The sequence below is a fragment of the Pleurodeles waltl genome, chromosome 8 (genome assembly GCF_031143425.1).
Source record: "Pleurodeles waltl isolate 20211129_DDA chromosome 8, aPleWal1.hap1.20221129, whole genome shotgun sequence".
NCBI classification, from domain to species: domain Eukaryota; kingdom Metazoa; phylum Chordata; class Amphibia; order Caudata; family Salamandridae; genus Pleurodeles; species Pleurodeles waltl.
Window position 1 is genome coordinate 70294833 of NC_090447.1, and position 22436 is coordinate 70317268.

The window sequence follows — 22436 nt, forward strand, 5'->3', positions numbered from 1 at the left end:
CTGATAAAACTAAACAGTGTGGAAATTGTTTCAGCAAAAATATTTATAATGTGTCCCTCACTAAGTATTATTTTGATTTCTTTTCATCCTTTTAAAATCTTTTTTTCATCAGTTAGAAAAAATGTGCTTTCATGACTACTGAAATGCATTTTAAAATGTTTGTACAGTTCATTTACAAGCTCTTTCAATGTGTTTGAAAAAAACTGACTTCCTACAGTCTGATTTCACACTCTTTGTAAAGCATGATTGTCAGACAGTTCACTTTACAAAGTCCTCTAATTTTGCACCCAGGAAAGAAAAGTAAACCCCAGCCTTTACGATAAAATAAGTAGCAAATTGTAAGAAGACATACGCTGAAATTTTACCTCTGTCTCTGAATGCACAGCAAATGTGAAAAGATAAAAACGAGATTTATAGACCTCTTTGTTCACTGAATGCCTGTTTATTAGCTTGCTGGAATGAACCAGTAGGTTCTAAAAATAACTTTTCTTGATAAAATATGGCTCACTTGAGCTCTGGTGTTGTGCTGTGTAGTGGGTTGAAGGGAGTATTGTCAACCATTTACAAAAGTAGCTTTCACTGACAGGCTTGATTACTGGACTAGCTGACCCTGAGCGTGGTCTGTCTGGCTCTGAAATTGTTCCTTCCTTGCAATTAATTCCCCTCTTGTTCAAACAATACAACAATTTATTACCTGAACAAGTAGGGAGGGGACTTTTTCAAAATCTCTCGCCCTTAAATTGCAAATGATCTGGAAATGGTTAATAGAAATGCTGCCCACAGGATAAAAATTCAAAATACAGAAGACTCGCTCAGTTGGTCATTCCAAGAAAGCCATAATTGAATCTTCAACAAAGTTCTGGAAAACTTTCACGACTTGGGTTATTCCAAAGTGGATTTGTTCGCAAACACAGGAAACAGGACATTCCCAGATTAGGCTTCTAGATACTACCAACAAGGGTTGAAAAGCAATGTCCTTTCAGTTGCTTGAAGAAATTTTTGTAAGTCTTATCTCCTTTTTCACCAATACCCAGTATCCTTATCAAGCTGTATCACTCCAAGGCCAGGATGATCCTGATAGCGCCAGAATGGCTGCGCCAGTGGTGGTTGACAGACCTAGATCTGTCTGTGCAACCACACATAGCGCTACCATGCAAAAATGTATCTTTTGTGCAAGTTTTATGGCCAGTTTCTGCACCCCAGTCTTGCATCTTTGAAATTAGCAGCTGGGCTCCTGAATTCATATATTGTGAATGTCTGATTGACACTAAACTGTATGGACATTATACGATGGGCCAAACGTCCTTCCACCTGAACATCCTACCCACACAAGTGGAAGAGATTCTGTATTTGGTGCTTTTGGAATTGCCAGGAAGGATCAGTGATTCCTTATCTCCTAGTAAGGTCTGCCCTGTTGTTTTTATCCCATAAAGTACACCTTGCATCAGTTAGTACCTTTAGGAAATATCCTTCTTAACCCTCATTCTTTAGAATGCTTATGTCTGAAGCTTTCTTAGAAGGTATTAAGAGTGTTCTCTCCCACTAGATGTTTTCCTTCTTGGAAACTAATTTAATGTTTTTTCCCTTGGAGCCCATTCATAAAGATTAATTACAGAATATTACCTGGAAAGGATGCCACCTTCGTAGCCGTCACTTCAGCCCATAAACTGAACAAAATGCAGGCTGTATCTTAAGTACCTTGCACTGTCCTTCAAAAGAATGTAATCATGGTAACTCTTCCCTGGTTTCTTCCAAAAGTGGTCTGTAGGAAGTTGGCTCTGTATGTACTATTTCAAAGTAAGAAATAGCATGCACAGAGTCCAAGGGTTCACCTTAGAGGTAAGATAGTGGCAAAAAGAGATAATTCTAATGCTCTATTGTGTGGTAGTGTGGCCGAGCAGTAGGCTTATCAGAGGAGTAGTTTTAAGCATTTGTTGTATATACACAAGCAGTAAATGAGAAACACACACTCAGACAATTCCAGGCCAATAGGTTTTTGTATAGAAAAATATATTTTCTTAGTTTAAGAACCACAGGTTCAAGATTTACAAGTAATACTTCAAATGAAAGGTATTTCAGGTAGGTATTTTAGGAACTTTGAATTAGCAAAATAGCATATACAGTTTTCACATAAATGAGACATAGCTATTTTAAAACTAGACAGTGCAATTTTCAACAGTTCCTGGGGGAGGTAAGTGTTTGTTAGTTTTTTCAGGTAAGTAAACCACCTACGGAGTTCAAGTGTGGGTCCAAGGTAGCCCACTGTTTGGAGTTCAGAGCAACCCCAAAGTTACCACACCAGCAGCTCAGGGTCGGTCAGGTGCAGAGATCAAAGTGGTGCCCAAAACGCATAGGCTTCAATGGAGAAGGGGGTGCCCCGGTTCCAGTCTGCCAGCAGGTAAGTACCCGCGTCTTCAGAGGGCAGGCCAGGGGGGTTTTGTAGGGCTACGGGGGGGGGGGAGACACAAGTTAGCACAAAAAGTACACCCTCAGCGGCACGGGGGCGGACGGGTGCAGTGCACAAACAGGCGTCGGGTTCGCAATAGAAATCAATGGGAGACCAAGGGGTCGATTCAGCGATGCAGGCAAGGGGGGGGCTCCTCTGGGTAGCCACCACCTGGGCAAGGGAGAGGGCCACCTGGGGGTCGCTCCTGCACTGGAGGTCGGATCCTTCAGTTCCTGGGGGATTTGGGTGCAGTGTCTTTACCAGGCGTCAGGTCTTTGAAGCAGGCAGTCGCAGTCAGGGGGAGCCTCGGGATTCCCTCTGCAGGCGTCGCTGTGGGGGCTCAGGGGGGGTCAACTCTGGCTACTCATGGTCTCGTAGTCGCCGGGGAGTCCTCCCTGTGGTGTTTGTTCTCCACAAGTCGAGCCGGGGGCGTCGGGTGCAGAGTGCAAAGTCTCACGCTTCTGGCGGGAAACGTGTGTTGTTTCAAAGTTGCTTCTTTGTTGCAAAGTTGCAGTCTTTGGTAAACAGAGCCGCTGTCCTTGGGAGTTCTTGGTCCTTCTAGATGCAGGGTAGTCCTCTGAGGCTTCAGAGGTTGCTGGACCCTGGGAATGCGTCGCTGGAGCAGTGTCTTTAGAAGTGGGGAGACAGGCCGGTAGAGCTGGGGCCAAAGCAGTTGGTGTCTCGATATTCTTTGCAGGTTTTTCAGTTCAGCAGTCCTCTTCTTAGGTTGCAGGAATCTGAGTTCCTAGGTTCTGGGGAGCCCCTAAATACTGAATTTAGGGGTGTGTTTAGGTCTGGGGGGGGTTAGTAGCCAATGGCTACTAACCCTGAGGGTGGCTACACCCTCTTTGTGCCCCCTCCCTGAGGGCAGGGGGGCACATCCCTAATCCTATTGGGGGAATCCTCCATCTGCAAGATGGAGGATTTCTAAACGTCAGTCACCTCAGCTCAGGACACCTTAGGGGCTGTCCTGACTGGCCAGTGACTCCTCTTTGTTTTTCTCATTATCTCCTCTGGCCTTGCCGCCAAAAGTGGGGCCGTGGCCGGAGGGGGCGGGCAACTCCACTAGCTGGAGTGCCCTGGGGTGCTGTAACAAAGGGGGTGAGCCTTTGAGGCTCACCGCCAGGTGTTACAGTTACTGCAGGGGGAGGTGTGAAGCACCTTCACCCAGTACAGGCTTTGTTACTAGCCACAGAGTGACAAAGGCACTCTCCCCATGTGGCCAGCAACATGTCTCGAGTGTGGCAGGCTGCTAGAAGTAGTCAGCCTACACGGGTAGTTGGTTAAGGTTTCAGGGGGCACCTCTAAGGTGCCCTCTGGGGTGTATGTTACAATAAAATGTACACTGGCATCAGTGTGCATTTATTGTGCTGAGAAGTTTGATACCAAACTTCATAGTTTTCAGTGTAGCCATTATGGTGCTGTGGAGTTCGTGCATGACAGACTCCCAGACCATATACTCTTATGGCTACCCTGCACTTACAATGCCTAAGGTTTTGCTTAGACACTGTAGGGGCATAGTGCTCATGCACTTATGCCCTCACCTATGGTATAGTGCACCCTGCCTTAGGACTGTAAGGCCTGCTAGAGGGGTGACTTATCTATGCCTATAGGCAGTGGGAGGTTGGCATGGCACCCTGAGGGGAGTGCCATGTCGACTTAGTCTTTTTATCCCCACTAGCCCACACAAGCTGGCAAGCAGTGTGTCTGTGCTGAGTGAGGGGTCCCCAGGGTGGCATAAGACATGCTGCAGCCCTTAGAGACCGGCCCTGGCATCAGGGCCCTTGGTACCAGGGGTACCAGTTACAAGGGACTTACCTGGATGCCAGGGTGTGCCAATTGTGGAAACAAAAGTACAGGTTAGGGAAAGAACACTGGTGCTGGGGCCTGGTTAGCAGGCCTCAGCACACTTTCAAATCAGAACTTAGCATCTGCAAAGGCAAAAAGTCAGGGGGTACCCATGCCAAGGAGGCATTTCCTTACATGGTCTCAGACTTTCATGTAAGCAGACAATTTTAGTTGACAACCTCCTCCTCAAATCCCAAATTCCTTCAACTCTAGCAGAAAGTACTTAACACACACTCAATTTATAAATGGTTTTGAAATTCTGCATAGCGAAGACAAAAAGACATGAGGGAATCACATTGTCTATTTGTAAATTATGGTCCCGTAAGGATCAGTTTACCTACAACAAAGCATTTTAGATGGCTAGCATCTTACTTTTTTAACAGCTGGCAAACCAGCCTCTTCCTGCTAAGCTCACAGCACATTCTACAAGACAAAAAGCCCCAACAGTGGCTCTGTTAAGGAATGTACCTTTTTCACAGATGGTTACTTGTTAACTTTTAGGGACTACAGGATCAAGGAGCAAATTCTGTCTCAGGCTATTAGAACAAAAAACTTTAACTCTGGTGATTTCAGTAATCCTGTCTTTTCCAACATGTCTATTGCTGCCGCACAGTGGCATCGAGAATTCGTCGGACTCATGGATGATTTTAAGAAACTTGGAGCCCCTGCGGGAATTGTGCCAAACTTAGTGTTCTATAAGGGAGAGGCTCATGTTTTTCAGGGCGTGCAGCAGGCAAAGGATTTTTTTAGAATCATTAAAGTATGGTTGTGGCTGTGTGTGAGATTTGTGTTTTTTGATATATGTATCTGCTGCCTTCCCAAGGCTTAGGCTCTTGGAGTTTCTGGCTTTAGGGGGAGGGACAGAGATGAGGATAGGGCATCGCAGGGTGGTAGGGTCGGGGTTGTGACGGGTCTGGCCCTTTCGGTGGGTTGGGGGCGAAAGTCATCCCCTTCTGGGGACGGGGGCTTTCAGTAGGGTGGGGCGAGGTTTCTTTCATTAGGGTGGGAGGGTTGAGCAGGTTAAAAAAAAAAAAAAAAAAAATGGAGAATCTGGCCAGTTTAAGGTAGTAATTTTGTCTCTAAGATACAGCCTGGTAGAATGGGATCTGGGATTAAGTTAAAGGTTATCTCATGTAATATAAATGGGGCCAACAATCCGGTAAAGTTTTCTGCTATTCTTAATTGGCTAAGGGCATCGCAATCCCAGATTTTAATGTTGCAGGAGACACATTTACAGTGTCAAGGTAACCAGCTTAATCCTCCCACATTTTTCGCACATGTGTATTATGCATCCACTTCTCCTATGGTACAAGGGCTGGCCATACTAGTGACGCATGAATTTTCTGGGGTGGTTTATCAGATACATGGAGACCCTCGGGCACAATGGTTAGTAATTAGCACACTTATCTCGAACCACCATGTTAATTTAGTGAGCTTTTACGGTCCGATCAAAGATGATCCTAGTCCTCTTCAGGGCCTTTATAAGCTTTTGATTATACTTACCAGCCTTTTTATTATTGGTGGGTATTCCATTGCCATTCCGGACATTCAGATGGACACTTCACGCAAGAATAAAACTCATAATAAACCTAGAGTTTCCCGGTGGGTGGGCAAAATCCTCTCTGATTTAGCGTTGATGCATGGATGGCCGATCACCCCCAGGACTATGAATTCACCTGTTTCTCTAAAAAAAAAAAAAAAAATACAGCCTCTATAATTGACTTTGTATTAACCTTTCTTTTTGGTGAGGTGCAGCACTTCTATTCTTGCCAGTCCTTTCTCTGATAATTCTGCTCCCCAGGTTAATGTAAGCTTGCCTGGCGAGATGAGTGCTCGTCCACGTTGGAGTTTGTGATAAATCTCTTCTGGTTGATGAAGGGTGGGTGAAGAGACTCACAGCATCTGTTCTGACTTTTTAAAGATAAATAATGGCTCTTCTTCCTCATTTTGTATCTGGGAAGCTCTTAAGGCTCACATTAGAGGGGAAACAATATCTTATAAATCTTATAAGGCTAAATTAGCCAAGGAATATAGAGAGTCAACAGGAACTTAATCGAGCACAAATAACCTATCAGACATCCCATGATCCAGAGGTAGTTTTTAGATTGACAGAGGCACAGGCTAATCTAAGGGGCTATTTTATATCTTGTGAGATAGTTAATCAACACACAAGTTCCCAGCGATTCTACAAAGAGAACAAACATGTGGGGAACTGTTTGGCCTGGTCTGTGAAAAAAAAAGTCTAATAAGGACACTATCAAGACCATATTTGATGAGGAACAGGGTATATACATGTCAGCCGTTCTGAAGATGTTGAAAGTTTTTTTATTTATTTTTTTTATCGCGAATATTTAAAAATATTCGCCTCCTCTCTTCCAACTAAAATCTTGATGTGCTTAACCTACCAGTGCTAGACGAGGCATCTCGGGTGAAACTTTTAATACCTATTTCCCTTCTTGAAGTTAGGGGCGATTATGGCCGCATTGAGTGGGAAGGCCTGTGGGGAAGATGGCATCCCGGATGAGGTCTATAAAGCTCTTCCAGGACAGCTAGTCGAGTTTCTGGCTAGTCTTTTTAACTATATACTCCAGGGGACAGAGATCCCAGCCTCTTTTAGAAGGACCACAGTTGTTAGCTTTTTTTTATTTTTTTTATTTTTTTATAAAAGATAGGCCATCTGAGAAACTGGATTCGTATCGTCACATTAGTTTATTTTGATTATAAACTTCTAGCAAAGATCCTGGCACAAAGAACGGCCTCAGTGGCACAATGATTAACTCATGAAGAGCATTGTGGCTTTTTACCGGGTAGGCTTTTAACGACCAATACCAACTTCTTAATCCAGGCCATTGATTATTACTCCCACAATAAAACGCCAGCTGCATTAAAATGCTGGATGCTGAGAAAGTGTTGGATTTGGTTCAATGGGAAGTACTGTTCAGGATCCTAGATAGGTTCAACTTTCCCAGGCAGTTTATCCAGGTACTTCGAAATTTTTATTCCAAGGCTCAAGTAAAAATCCTGGTCAATGCTTGGATAGCAGGTACTTTACAAGTTCGTCGAGGTACTCCAGTGCTTTTTGCACTTTTTATTGAACCGTTAGCTGTGGCTCGGCGACAAGATAATTCTATTGTTCCTCCCGTTCTGCATGCCCAAAATGAAACTGTTTGCAGACAATATGATTTTCTCTTTCAGCCGAGCCCTCAAATATTACATGCAGGCCCAGTTCCATTTTTCTCACTCTGTCAGGTATTTAGGTATAAATGTATCTCACCACTTCTCTGATCTTTTTGTTGAACTACCTATCTCCCTTTAAGAAAGCACAAGGACTTTTGCAGAAATGGCAAGCTTCTTTATTGTCAATTATTGGATGCGCTGCTTTGGTCAAAATGATGATTGTTCTCCTTTTTTTTTTTCTGGTGTGATCATCAAAATCCCTCAACTTCTTTAAAGATCTTGATACGAAGCTTTGAGTTTATATGGGCTAATAGAAAACCTCGGGCTCAGCTCGAAATTTTGTCTGTCGATCGAGGATGGAGGGTTAGCCTTACTGCATTTTGGGAGGTACTACGAGGCTGCGCTTATGGATTGAGGTAGCAGAGCAGCTTTATCTCCCAACTGCAACTATTCTCTCAAGTCTATGCTAGCAGACTACAATGTGCAGCTTGCACCTTTCCTCAAGTTCCCATGGCAGCCCAACTCACCAGGTATAAAGTTCCCACTATAATCTGTGCTAGGATCTCACAATTTCTAGGTAAATATCCGGTCCCTACTTGCCTCCCAGCAGTATTGCTTTCTGATGCAGGGATGATGGGTCTAAAGTTGATCCCATCTGACGTTAGACAATGGGAAAGGCTGGGTTTCACTAGGTTCTCTGACTTTTTTTTAATTTATTTTTTAATAGTAGGTAACCAAATTAAGACCTGACAAAATGTCACGGGTGTGGAGTACCCCTTCAGGATATCTTTAGATTTTCATATCTTTAGATCCTAAATTTTTCTGCTCCCAATCGTTCCAATTGTTGACCCATCCTCTCCCTTAATATCTTAAGCTTATTATGGAAATCAGATGGGAATATGCAATTGGTATCAGATTTTGAGCTCTCGGGCAGTAACTCGAATAGGCCCTCGTTTTTTGACAAAGATCCAAGATACTTCAGGCTGCAAGATAGACCCACAACTGTGGGGCAATTTTAATAGTCTATCACATAAGGCAATAAGGGGGGCTAATTTCAGGTGAATGGCATTTTATTCAAAATGGATGCTCTATTACATCCCTGCGCGAATTAAGTAAGCATTTCGGCCACTTCAGGTCTTTTTCCGTGATGTGCCAACATTCAAGGGGACTGGCTCCATATGTTTTACCTGTCCTAAGCTTGCAGACTACTGGGAGAGAGTGTTCCAGTGTATTAGCTTGTAGGTTCGGGTTGTACTTGTCCCAGACTCCATGGGAGCTTTGTTTGGCATCTCCAGCCACCCTGAGTGAACAATTCTGTCAAAGCAGGTTTTATTTGTAGCCTCGCTGATTGCCAAATCACAAATTTTGCAAGCCTGGAAGCCGCCTCTCCCACCATCTTATGTGGTTTGGGAGGTGAAAACGAAAGATGTTCTTTTCAAGGAAAGCTATATGCTCAACACATTGGTGCAATACGAAAGCTTAAGGGTATATGGGGATCAACTCCTGACACATGTACATAATAATATTGTACCATTGGACTTTAGAGGGGTTATTACCTGGTGTCTATCTTCTTTGTCCGGCTCAATTCCTAATGTAATCATGGAGCATGAAAGTGATACCGCCAAGATAAGATGTCTGCCTTGTTAATCCATCCTATTTATTCGTCTTTTTGGTCTCCCTGCATTGTATGATTTCATCCTTTTAGTCTGCTTCACCTACCTGACATTGTCATGTATTTTTAAATGCTCTGTCTTGCCTAATTATGATGGTTATATCTGAGCAATAAAAACATAAATCGCAAAACGGACACAGTGCAACAGCTTAAGAGTCAATCTCCTGAACTTTAAGTACTGGGCAAGGGTCAGGACAACACCAACAGGTCACACTGGGCAGCTCAGGGGTGGCTGTGTGCAGTACGGCGTTGGCCACCCAATGTTGCTCAGTGGAGATCGGTCAGGTCAAAAAGATGCTGCAGGTGATGACTGGGGATCCAGTCAGGGGGAACTAACAAGTGGGCTCCAATCTTGGGATGGCGGAGGACGTATGGACACCTTCAGTCCTGTTCTCCTTGGGTCAGGGCCAATGGGTGCAGAGGTGTCCTGTGGCATTGGGTTTTCTCCACCGCATGATTGAGGAGGCCCGCATGCAGAGACCATAGACTGCATTGGAGGATCCACAGTGGGCAAGTCTGAGGTGTACTTGGTCTCTAGAGTGCTGGGAAACCACGCTGGCACCGCTGGTCCACTTCAACTCGGGCTGTGCGTCTCGGGGGCTGTGGTGCCCTCAGGTGTCAGGATTTGGCGTTCCGGAGTTCTCGCAGTCAGTCTTGGGGTGCCTGCAGGATGCAGGTAAGCAGCTCTGCTGCTCCACGAGAGTTCCTGGGTCTTTTTAGAAGGCAGCCAGTCCTCCCAGGCGTAGGGTGCACAACAACTGCAGTACGAGATGACTTTGGCATAGTTCGGCAGGAGCAGCAGACAGGCTAGCAGAGCTGGGTCCAGGTGAGGTGCTAGTTTCTTTGCTTTCACTGCTCTTCAGTGTCCTCCTTAGTTAGGGCAGCAGGAATTTCATTTCCTGGTGCCAGGGGAATCGCCTTAATACTGTATTTAAGGGTGTTACAAGGAGTATAGGGTAGTACGCCATGGGATGCTTACTCCTGGGGTCACTACACCCCCTCTATGACCACTTCCTGTGGGTAGTGAGCATAATCTTGTCCCAGAGTTCCTAATTCTGCGAACACCAAGATGACCGATTCCTAAATGTTGTGTCTACATCAGGCAGTGCACCGTGGGGGTGGGACTGACCTGAGGGGTGGACACACCTCCCTGAATACTAATTTTCCCACCTGTCCGGGTGACCAATGGGCCCTGGAGCAGAGCGTTTGGCATCTCTTCTGTGACCAAAGCCAGATCTGTATACCAAGGGCGTTGGGCTTCTTTGAAGCCCCCAGCCTTGGATTTCATATGTGCAGGTCCTCCTGTTGTGTAGGGTGTGCTAACACCTCTTCCAAAGGAGACTTTGTGGTTTACTGCGAAGAGCAAAGGCTCTCACCCTAGGTCAGGCTCATGTCTGGTGGTGGCAGGCTGGCTAAAACTGTTAAGTCCGCACATGGGTAGTTGGTAGGTTCTCAGGGGGCACCGCCAAGGTGCCCTCTGGGTGCATTTATTAATAAATGCATCACTGGCATCAGTGAGGGTTTATTGATAGGAAATGTTTGATACCAAACATCTCTATTGTAAGTAAAGCAATCATATAGCTGGGGAATTCATACCGACCATTGTCCAGCACACGTACTTAAAATGGCTTCCCTGTTCGCTCACTGTCTCTGAATCGACAAAGACATAGCAGGGGCATCTCTGATTGTGCAGATATGTCCTCACATGTAATATAATGCACCCTGTCTTAGTACTGTACGGTCTGCTGTAGGTGTGACTTGCACATATTGCATGCAGTGTTAGGGGGGTCATGGCACACAGGCGGTGTCTTGTTTCACATTGAGCTGCACCAAGACAAGCAGCCTGCAATGGCAGTATGCATGTACTAGATGTGGAGTCCCCGAGGGTGGCACAATACATGCCACAGCCCTTGGGGACCCTATGTGGTACCAATGCCCTAGGTACCGGGAGTACCATTTACTAGGGGCTTACAGGGGATCCAAAGGTATTGCCAGTTGGAGAACAATTGCACAGTTTTAGGGAAGGGGATCTGGCACTAGAGAGCTGTTAGGCGGAATCCAGTGCACCTTCAATCGAAATTGCATCCATTACCAGGCAAAAAGTGGGGGAGACCATGTCAAAAGGGGTACATTCCTACAGTAACCGATTTGCAAAGGGAAAGGGTCCCCAGGAGTCCATTTCCCTTTTGAGATTGTAAATATTATTTTTAAGAGCAGGCAGCACCACTGCTTGCTCTAAAAAAAATAAATTAAAAAAAAAACCCAAGGTTTTCAGGTTTCATTTTTTGCTTTTTAAACTCATCCCGTTTTCCTTTTAGGAAGATGGGATGCATTTAATAAAAAAAATAAAAAGATTGCGTTATTAAAATGCTGATGTTATTCCTAGTGGGTCGCAAACGGCAACCTACCTCATTACGATTTATTACTAGAAATTGCTTAATGAAATTCAGTGCGTTTCATACATAAGGAATACTGACTTTCAAATTGTGATTCGGAGAGAATTGCAATTATGAAACCTGTATTAACTAATGTTTGTTTGTCTGACCCTTTATAATAAAAAAATATTTTTGTTTAAATTTCAGTCAATTTTATTGTTTTATGGATACAATCATCAACAGGATGGGCATGCCCACTCATTATATAGTAGTTGAATTCTTAATGGTATTCAGAAGATTGTGATAACTATACACCCATTTGCGAGTTTAAACCCTTTAACTCTTTGTTGCTGCATTGTTGAACAGGCTTCTAATGCTCTTTGTGAAATGTTAAGTATTTTTTCTTTTTTGTCTTAGGAACTCAGACTAGAAGACTACTTGGTGAACCGCAAAGGCCCCCAGAACCCTGTGGCTGCAGCTGCAGGTGCTACTGGCCTGTTCGGCACTCCTGCTGCCACGTCCACAGCCTCTGCAGGATTGTTTGGGTCTACTACTAACACAGCATTTGGCCAGAATAAAACTGCTTTTGGAACTAGTACGTATTGACTGTTTTGGGGTTTTGCACAATAGATCTAAAGTAAACTCTGAACGTGTAGCGTTGCATTGGAATGCACTGTGTAGTAGAAAGTCTATGTAATGGCTCACACAGCGGGTGTGAGGAAGGAAAGAGGTGGGGCTGTTCTTGGTAGGAGCTGGGAGTGGCCTGATGAGTGACTGAGGAGATTCTTTTACCAGGATAGTTTTTCTGAAGTGAGCTGAAAGAGCAAGCTTGTTCGGTAGTGGAATATTCTAGATCTTGGGCATGCATCTTGAGAAAGTTGGTTTTCTGTGTAGTCCTTCTGCTATTGTTGGGATGGATGGTTCAGTAATTCCCTGGTCATTTGCATCTGGCAAATGCAGTGTTCTCTCTGCCACAAGTTTGAATCACAGCACGGCAGACTTGGAATGTACATCCTTCCATAAGTACCTTAAAGGCATGGGTTTGCATGACCTAAAACTGTAAGCGCTTTTGCCATAGAACAGTCGGAACCTGACTAGTAATATTGGAGGAGGAAATTGGTGTTAATTCGGTTTAATGGTGACTGGTTTCAAGGATATCTTTGTGGGGTCTGAAGTGGGTCAGGTTGTACGTCCTATGTTTAGTGTTTCTTCTTTTTGTTGTTGTTTTTTTTCCAGTGGAGTCCAGCTCAAACTTTGTTTTGCTTGTGCTGGGGGAGGTCGGATATATTTGAAGTTGATTATTTTGAAGAGGGATGAGTGCGCTTTTTTGAAGAGGCCATTAAAAAAAAAAAAAAAAAAAAATAGATTTGCACCTTTAATAATGGCAATTGAAGTTTTATTCATGTCTACAGTTATTTTCATAAAATGTTTCTCGTGTTAAAGCTACAACTGGATTTGGAACAAACACAGGAAGTCTCTTTGGAGCCTCACAACCTACTCAGCCAAACAGCCTATTCAGCAAACCCTTCGGACAGCCCACTACAACTCAGAACACTGGCTTTTCATTTGGGAACACAAACACTTTGGGACAACCGCAGCCCAGCACCATGGTAAGCTCAGAATAACTGGTTTATCTGCACCTGTTTTTGTATTGTCGCTTTTGTTGTTTCTTAGCAAGAATGAACAGAAATTGAAAGGGTGAATATGCAAAACAAATGATGAATTCCTGAATCTGCCTTCAAAGCTTGAAAATAATTGATTTATTTTATAGGTAATTTAGCTTCTTCAAAGTTACGTTTTACCTTGCTTACTCCATAGTTTGAAAAAATCAGTTGGTTTAAAAAAAAAAAAGAAACAGTTGGAATTGAGCAAAGTTTTAAAAAGGGATTATGGTGGAGTTAATCTAAAGTTGTCTGATACTCATAGTGTCATGAGTAGGCTCAGAGTTAGAGGGCAGGGTAAAGATTATGGTAATCGTTAACGTTGGGTTAAGTTGGTGAGCGAAAAACAAACTGACATTTAAAACTGAATGATTTGAACAAATATACATTCGTTGGAAAGTGACACTCGAAGCATTTAAAAATAATTTCAATTTTAATAGGATCCTTTTTTCAATGCCTGTGTTCTCTTCACATTCGGTCTACTGCATTGTGTCCTGAGTTTATGCATTTCGACACTGCAGGGTTGCACTGCTTGTCTCTCTAGGAACACTTGAGTTTCACCACTGTTAGCCTACAGGGACATTTTTATATACAAAAAAGCACTTTTCTGATAACACCTTAAAGGATGTCAGAACTCATACTTTGAATACACTAGCTCTACAAAATTAAAACCCCCGATATCAATTGTATACGCCACCGTTTCAGTCATGCAAATGCTCACCACATCTATATTGTAAACTCTGTGAAGACCTTAGCCATAGTAGGTCTTCACCAAAGGATCCTTGCTGTACAATTCTCAGGCAGTCATCAATATGAATAGATGAGTCCCGCTGCCCCCCCCTTAATCCACTCCTAAACCTCTCAAATAACAAAATGCATATGAAAGGCACAGCATTTGACCTATTAATATCTTGCCATCTACAATGAATTGTAACAGACCACTGGTAGTGCTAGCCTCATTTGAGATTAAATCTTTTCAGTTTTAATATAAGCCCATATAAGTTCAGTTGAGAAGTTTCTTCAGGCAGGTCACTGATAATTTTTGTACACAGGCTGTCACTGAAGTCTGGTCTAGATTTCCCGGGAATCTGATTCAAATTTAGGTTCTGATGGATAGGCGCCAGACTAGATCTGTAAACGTTACTTTGGCAATGTTCCTGTGTAGTGCTAAGTGGCACTGAGCGGCTCTGCATTCGCACTGTACTGCATGACATATAAGTGCCGCCCCTGCATACTGATGTCAGTTCCTTTCTTTCTGTGCCTTCCAACACAGATCTGGAGCTCTGCGTCTACTATTGTAGGCCCTCCAATGACTTCCAAACTTAATCTAGTGTGCTAGGGAACAATGTCCTATCCTAAAACAATAGGTTTCAAACCATATCATGTCTGTAGAAAGCAAATGTCTGTCACAGACCTGGGTGAGGTGTTTCTAGTGTTTGGAGGTAGGACATGACTTTGAAGTTATGTAAAAAATGTTCCCTCATACATGTGAAGGCAATCTGAGACCGATAAATATGCTGTACATTGCCGAATATAATAAGGTAAGGCCCATGTGCAAGTGCTCCCCCAGGTTCCAGGCGCTGGCTCTCTATCCTGAGGCTGTTCCTGTTAGAGGTCTAGTTCATGGTTGACATCCTTTAGGAAGTCCAAATCAAAGTCCAAATTCAAACACAAAAATCAAAGTAGGACTGAACCCATCTGCCAATCTGTATACAAAGAGAAAGGGCGAGGGCAGCAGACTGTCAGTCGGTCTTCCTTCAGGTCCCAGGTAACAGAGCAGGTTCCCCAACTGATTCTGGGGCGCCTTAGTTTCCTGGGTCCGGCACACATTTGGGAGCTAAGGAACAGCTGGGTGCCTCCAGTCAGATTACTGCTGGTAGATAGGTCCTGGTGTCATGTGACCCCTTGGCACCTGATCCACTCCCCGTACCAATGGTAGACTCGTCCACTGCAGCCTTAAGACCAACGCCAGGCCCATCCTCGTTGATGTGGGTCCTGACTCTTTAAGAGGATCCAGTGCAGATTCCAGTGTCTGACTCTGAACCAGCTCCACCTTGATCTCTACAAATGTGAAATGACATTACAAAGGTACAAGCAGTTGTTACACAGCCTGAATGTGAACAAGTGCCTTTACTGGAATGGACACTTCTGCAGAGGTTCCCTTAACTTTTTGACTCTGACTCTGAACAAGGTACACTGCAAGAGGCAGATGATGGAAGTGGGGAGCGAAGGTGGTGTTTTTTTTTTTTTTTCTTCTTCACTGTACAAATGACAACTTTTACAAGGAACTATAAGAAACCAGTGGGCTTCACCATGAAACGGGTTCTGGCGCCACACTTCAACCACCAACGAAAGACTGCAACATGTGCAAAGGTTGTCACCTAAAAGGTACTAAAATTGCAGATGCCTTGAATTGAAACTAAAAAAAAAACGGTCCTTAGGAGAATTGTGCTTCCTGTGCCAGCCACATTTAAGCTGTTGCTCCCTTTAAGCCAGGCCCTCACTAATACATCGATTAGCACTTGGTCCATGCCCTCTTCCTGTATGCTCGAGGCGATCCAGATTTTTTCACTAACTATCCTATTAAATAACCTTGAGGTTCAGGCCTCAACCATTAAATTGAATCCCAATTCATACCCTGCAGTTCCTCAAGTAGGGATCCAAAAGTATTGAGGCTTGGCCATCAAGGGGCGTATCTGTGAGAGAAGCTTGTACGTCCTCAGAAAATCCTGTTGAACGTGTCCATGCCTGTCGAGAGCGCCACACAGGTGCCTACCATCCTTCCCAGGCAGTCTGTGCCGCAAGCACAGAATGTACCTGTGCCTCGTCTGTTATGAATTGTCTGAGTCAGAGAAAATACCCAAGGTATTCCAGGACTGCTGACTAGATCTTGCTGGCAGTGTCCAAGGGTGCATGCGTGTAGCAACCCAATAAGGAAGCCACACTGACCAATCTCAATGATAAGCAAGCAGTGGATTGGGTCACTACACATGTTCCTTCTGGTACATGGCTAGGAAGATCTTGCTGGTGGTCTTGAGGTGGCACAGGGCATCTTTCGGCAGTGGGGAAAACTCTGGCTAGATCTTTTTGCCATGGTCTATCGTGGAGTGGCAAATGTTTCGCGCATTAAAGTTTCCACAGAAACACTTGCTAGGAATTGCATTGTGGATGGATTGGAACACAGGACTCCTGTACACTTTTTCACTCCTCAGCCCATGCTTCTTTGGGTTATGAGAAACCAGACAGGACTGCCAAAAACCACACGCCTGCCTTCACCACGGCACCCGAGCTGCCTAGCCTGAGCTGAAGTGGGCCAACAGTGTCAGCGTGGTTCCTAGGCCCTCCAGAGACTAAGTCCACCTTCAGCTCGCCTACTGTGGACATCCCAACAGCATCTGCAGTCTGTTTCTGCAGGCCCCCTTGCACCCACAAGTGACCTAAAGACAACGACCTGATGCCTCAGGTCACCAATGCACCCATCCACCCTAGACTGAGGAGAAGAGGACCAAGGGTGTCCCCACATCTCCTAGCCTCGTGAGAACTTAGCCCACTTGTTGGCTTGGTCAGACTGGACCCCAGTTCAGGCCTGCAGACTGATTCTGCCCGATACCAGAAGACACCACTGCACCTGAGACCCACAACCTGAGGAGAAGTGGACCGACTGTGTCCCTGTGTGCCCGAGGACCTCCGTGGTCGAGCCCCACTGTAGGATCACCCGGACTGCCCTTCTAGCCCCTGCTCGCAGCAACTTCCTGGCCGAACCATTTCTCATTAAAGTGAATGGGACATCCGGCTCCGTAACACACCTCTACACCAAGACGCACAGACATTACTGCAGCTGAAAATTTGCAGAAATTCCTCTCTCAAAGTGCTCACCTGATTCTGGTCATCTTGGTATATAAAATTACATAAAGGTATGTTGTTTTTATAAATTGGTGTTGGATCTCTGAGTGTCTCAATTACTGTATGTGTGCGTGCCTTACATGCTTAGCATTGCACTCTGATATGCCTCACTGCTCGACCACACTACCCAAAAAGAGCACTTGGAATGTCATGTGTGCCTCTGTAATACCTCTGGGGATTGCTTGGACTCTTTGCACAGTGTACCTTATTTTGGTCCGCTATATAAAGAGCCAGCTTCCTACAGATATTGTATCTATCTACAGATTCCTCACCTTGGGGCACTCCTCAGGCTCCAGAAAATCGCCACAAAAAAGTGTAAGATAAATATGAGGATAATTGTGAAAAATATATGGAATTGGAGGGCGATCTCTATGGATCTCTTGTTTTCTGCAGTCATAACTGGTCTTTTAAAGCTTACTTGATGATGCTTAGTTGTTGCTCATTATTAACAAGACATTTTATTTAGAATTTTGTTTTTTTTGAGGAGGGGGTAGTCTAGCGAACATTGTAGGTGATTAGTTTGAGATGGCATAAGGTATGCTAGTCTTAGATTTTAATTAAATACTTAACCAGTTAAGTATGGGGTGGGATACAGGAATATTGATGGACTGTTCAACCTTACTCAACGCTTCAGTTCATCCGGTTTGGGCTTGAATCTCTCCCTACATTGAAAATAAGTACATATGACCACCACCACCTTGTATGCAAGAGATCCAGTAAGCTGCTAAAATGTGGAACATTAATAGTCTCAATAAAAAGGAGAGGGGAGGGACCTAGTTCTCAAAAAAGCCGAGCAATATGCAGCCATTTTGTTACTTCAAGAAACCAGCTTGATGAGGTTGACTGTCAATGTCTTCACTGATAACGGTTTCTTGTAAATATACCAATCTGGCTTCCATAAAGGCATAAAGTTACCAATTAAGTGGTGGTGGTTATTGACCACACCTCATGCAGACGCAAAGCACTGAAGGGGTCAGACACAAATGTCCTCATTCCACCACACGGTCTTCAAGCCTGCTGCCTTCTTTGGATTCATTCTGCCCCAAACAGTGTTTGAAGCCCATGCTGCTTGGACATTGACTCTGTTCTGCCATTGAACCCCAAGGTCCTCAACAAGATTGAGGAGCTTCAAACTCACTCACCTAACCCAACCTCTTCCCAACACTGCCACTGAGCCCAACCCTCTATCCCAAAGTTACCATTGAGTCTGAGGCCACCACTGATGCTGAGCCCACCATCTGCACAGACTGTCTGCAGTGGTGGAACAGCAGCAGAGCAGGCCCTTCCTAGACTCTATTCTGCAAGCCCCCATTGTAAGGAAATGGGGTGTATTGTATGGTGTGGTTGTGTAACCTAACCATGTAATAAACGTTCGATGGCATCTGTCGCTGTAGATACGCATGTTTTGCATAGCTCGCCATCTGGTGTTGGGCCGGAGTGTTACAAGTTGTTTTTCTTCGAAGAAGTCTTTCGAGTCACGGGACCGAGTGACTCCTCCTTTTGTCTCCATTGCGCATGGGCTTCGACTCCATCTTCGATTGTTTTTTTTCCGCCATCGGGTTCGGACGTGTTCCTGTCGCTCCGAGTTTCGGAACGGAAAGATAGCTAATTTCGGAAGATTTTCGTCGGTATTGTTGCGTTCGGGATCGGCGTAGTTAGATTCAACACCGCGTCGAAAGATCGAAGAGCTCCGGTGCCCTTCGGGGTAGTTTTTCGATCCCCCGTCGGGGCCTGGTCGACCCGACCGCGTGCAGAAGAACGCCGATGGAACGGACCCCGTTCCGCTTCTGTCCCAAATGCCACAATAAATACCCCTATACAGACCAACACTTGGTCTGTAACCTGTGCCTGTCACCTGAGCACAGTGAAGACACCTGCGAGGCCTGTCGTGCGTTCCGGTCCCGAAAAACACTCCGAGACCGTCGAGCCAGAAGACTTCAGATGGCGTCCGTGCCGACAGCCCACCGAGAGTTCGAGGAACAAGAAGAGGAAGGAACCTTTTCGATCCACGAATCGGACTCCGAAGAATTCAACGATACACAAACCGTGAGTAAGACGTCGAAAACCACTCAGAAGAAGATTTACAAGGCCCAGGGGACGCCACTGCCATCAGGCCATGGCTCCACCCATAAATTCGGTGACCGACCGTCGGCACCGAAAAAGGCCCAAACAGTGCCGAGATCGTCCGACTCCGGTCGAGACACCGGCATGCAGCCTTCTCAGGACCGAGAAAGTGCTGGAGACAAGCATCGACACCGAGATACCGGTGTAGACACGGCTCGACGGCGAGACAGCGGCACCAACGAAGATCGACGCCGAGAGGTTTCGGCCCCGAAAAAGAAAAAAGTCACCTCGGAGCCGAAAAAAGATGCAGACAGGGTTTCGGTGCCAAAACAGACTGCAACCGACCCAGTTTCAGGCTCTTATACAGAAGAGCAATCGCTAACCTCCCAAATGCGAAAGCATAGGTTTGAGGAAGAGCTACAATCAACTGATGTAGACCATACGCAAAAGCGTATTTTCATACAGGAGGGGACAGGAAAAATAAGCACCCTTCCCCCTATTAGAAGAAAGAGAAGATTGGAGTTCCAAACTGAACAAACACCACAAACAAAGGTGGTGAAAAAGGTTACTCCACCACCCTCTCCTCCACCTGTAGTTAACGTCTCACCAGCACAAACTCCATCACATTCCCCAGCTCACACCACCATGAGCCAGGGTGACCAAGATCAGGACGCATGGGACTTATACGACGCCCCGGTGTCAGATAACAGCCCGGAGGCATACCCTACGAAGCCATCTCCACCAGAGGACAGCACTGCGTATTCTCAAGTGGTGGCTAGAGCAGCACAATTTCACAATGTAAGCCTCCACTCAGAACAGGTCGAGGATGACTTTTTATTCAACACCCTCTCCTCCACCCAAAGCTCCTACCAAAGCCTGCCTATGCTCCCTGGTATGCTCCGGCACGCAAAAGAAATCTTTAAGGAGCCGGTCAAAAGTAGGGCAATCACACCAAGAGTGGAAAAAAAGTATAAGGTGCCTCCTACAGACCCGGTTTTCATCACTACACAGCTGCCACCAGACTGTCGTTGTAGGAGCAGCTAGGAAAAGGGCCAACTCCCACACATCTGGAGATGCACCACCCCCAGATAAAGAAAGCCGCAAATTCGATGCAGCTGGTAAGAGTCGCAGCACAAGCTGCAAACCAGTGGCGCATCGCTAACTCTCAGGCACTACTTGCGCGCTATGACAGAGCCCATTGGGATGAGATGCAACATCTCATTGAACATCTGCCCAAGGACCTACAAAAGAGGGCAAAACAAGTGGTTGAGGAGGGACAGAACATTTCAAACAACCAAATACGCTCCTCCATGGACGCTGCAGATACAGCTGCACGGACAGTTAATACATCTGTAACTATCAGAAGGCATGCATGGCTACGAACGTCTGGATTTAAACCAGAGATTCAGCAAGCAGTTCTCAATATGCCTTTTAACGAAAAAGAACTGTTCGGTCCAGAAGTGGACACAGCGATTGAGAAACTCAAAAAGGACACGGACACTGCTAAAGCCATGGGCGCACTCTACTCCCCGCAGAGCAGAGGGAATTACAGCACATTCCGTAAAACACCCTTTAGAGGGGGGTTTCGGGGTCAGGGCACACAAGCCAGCACCTCACAGGCAACACCGTCCAGTTACCAGGGACAGTACAGAGGAGGTTATCGGGGACAATATAGAGGAGGGCAATTCCCTAGGAATAGGGGAAAATTTCAAAGCCCCAAAACCCCTACTACTAAGCAGTGACTCACATATCACTCACCCCCTCCACACAACACCAGTGGGGGGAAGAATAGGTCATTATTACAAAGCATGGGAGGAAATCACTACAGACACTTGGGTTCTAGCAATTATCCAACATGGTTATTGCATAGAATTTCTACAATTCCCTCCAAACATACCACCAAAAGCACAAAATTTGACAAAACATCATTCCAATCTCCTGGAGATAGAAGTGCAGGCACTATTGCAGAAGAATGCAATCGAATTAGTACCAAACATACAAATAAACACAGGAGTTTACTCACTGTACTTTCTGATACCAAAGAAGGACAAAACGCCGAGACCAATCCTAGACCTCAGAATAGTAAACACATTCATCAAATCAGACCACTTTCACATGGTCACACTACAAGAAGTGTTACCATTGCTAAAACTACATGACAACTTTAGACCTCAAAGACGCGTATTTCCATATACCGATACACCCATCGCACAGGAAATACCTAAGGTTTGTATTCAAGGGAATACATTACCAATTCAAGGTATTGCCTTTCGGATTAACAACTACATCAAGAGTCTTTACTAAATGTCTAGCAGTAGTCGCTGCACACATCAGAAGGCAGCAAATACATGTGTTCCCATATCTAGACGACTGGCTAATCAAGGCCCATTCGTTAATAGAGTGCTCAAACCACACAAATCAGATCATACAAACTCTCTTCAAACTAGGGTTCACCGTCAACTTCACGAAATCCAACATTCTGCTGTGCAAGGTACAACAATACCTAGGAGCCATAATAGACTCAACAAAAGGAGTAGCCACTCCAAGTCCCCAAAGAATCAAAAATGTCAACAACATTATACAACGCATGTATCCAACACAAAAGATACAAGCAAAGATGATATTACAACTCCTAGGCATGATGTCTTCATGCATAGCCATTGTCCCAAACGCAAGACTGCACATGAGGCCCTTACAACAGTGCCTAGCATCACAGTGGTCACAAGCACAGGGTCATCTTCTAGATCTGGTGTTAATAGACCGCCAAACTTACCTCTCGCTTCTATGGTGGAACAACATAAATTTAAACAAAGGGCGGCCTTTCCAAGACCCAGTGCCACAATACGTAATAACAGATGCTTCCATGACAGGGTGGGGAGCACACCTCGATCAACACAGCATACAAGGACAATGGAACGTACATCAAACAAAACTGCATATAAATCACCTAGAACTGCTAGCAGTTTTTCAAGCACTAAAAGCTTTCCAACCAATAATAGTTCACAAATACATTCTCGTCAAAACAGACAACATGACAACAATGTATTATCTAAACAAACAGGGGGGGGACACACTCCACGCAGTTAAGCCTGCTAGCACAAAAAATTTGGCGTTGGGCAATTCACAACCAAATTCGCCTAATAGCACAATTTATACCAGGGATTCAGAATCAACTCGCAGACAATCTCTCTCGAGATCACCAACAGGTCCACGAATGGGAAATTCACCCCCAAATTCTGAACACCTATTTCAAACTCTGGGGAACACCTCAAATAGACTTGTTTGCGATG

The 22436-nt window shown here is 45.0% G+C and overlaps 1 protein-coding gene across 2 annotated transcripts in view; it reads left to right on the plus strand.

The window, feature by feature from the left end:
• The window catches only part of NUP98 (nucleoporin 98 and 96 precursor), a 603720-nt gene that overhangs the window by 118168 nt on the left and 463116 nt on the right, over window positions 1–22436 (plus strand). For both annotated transcript variants that reach the window (XM_069203729.1, XM_069203730.1), the window contains exons 7-8: window positions 11936–12113; window positions 12962–13128. In XM_069203729.1, the coding sequence (XP_069059830.1) occupies window positions 11936–12113; window positions 12962–13128 (345 nt within the window). The remainder of the gene's footprint in view (window positions 1–11935; window positions 12114–12961; window positions 13129–22436) is intronic.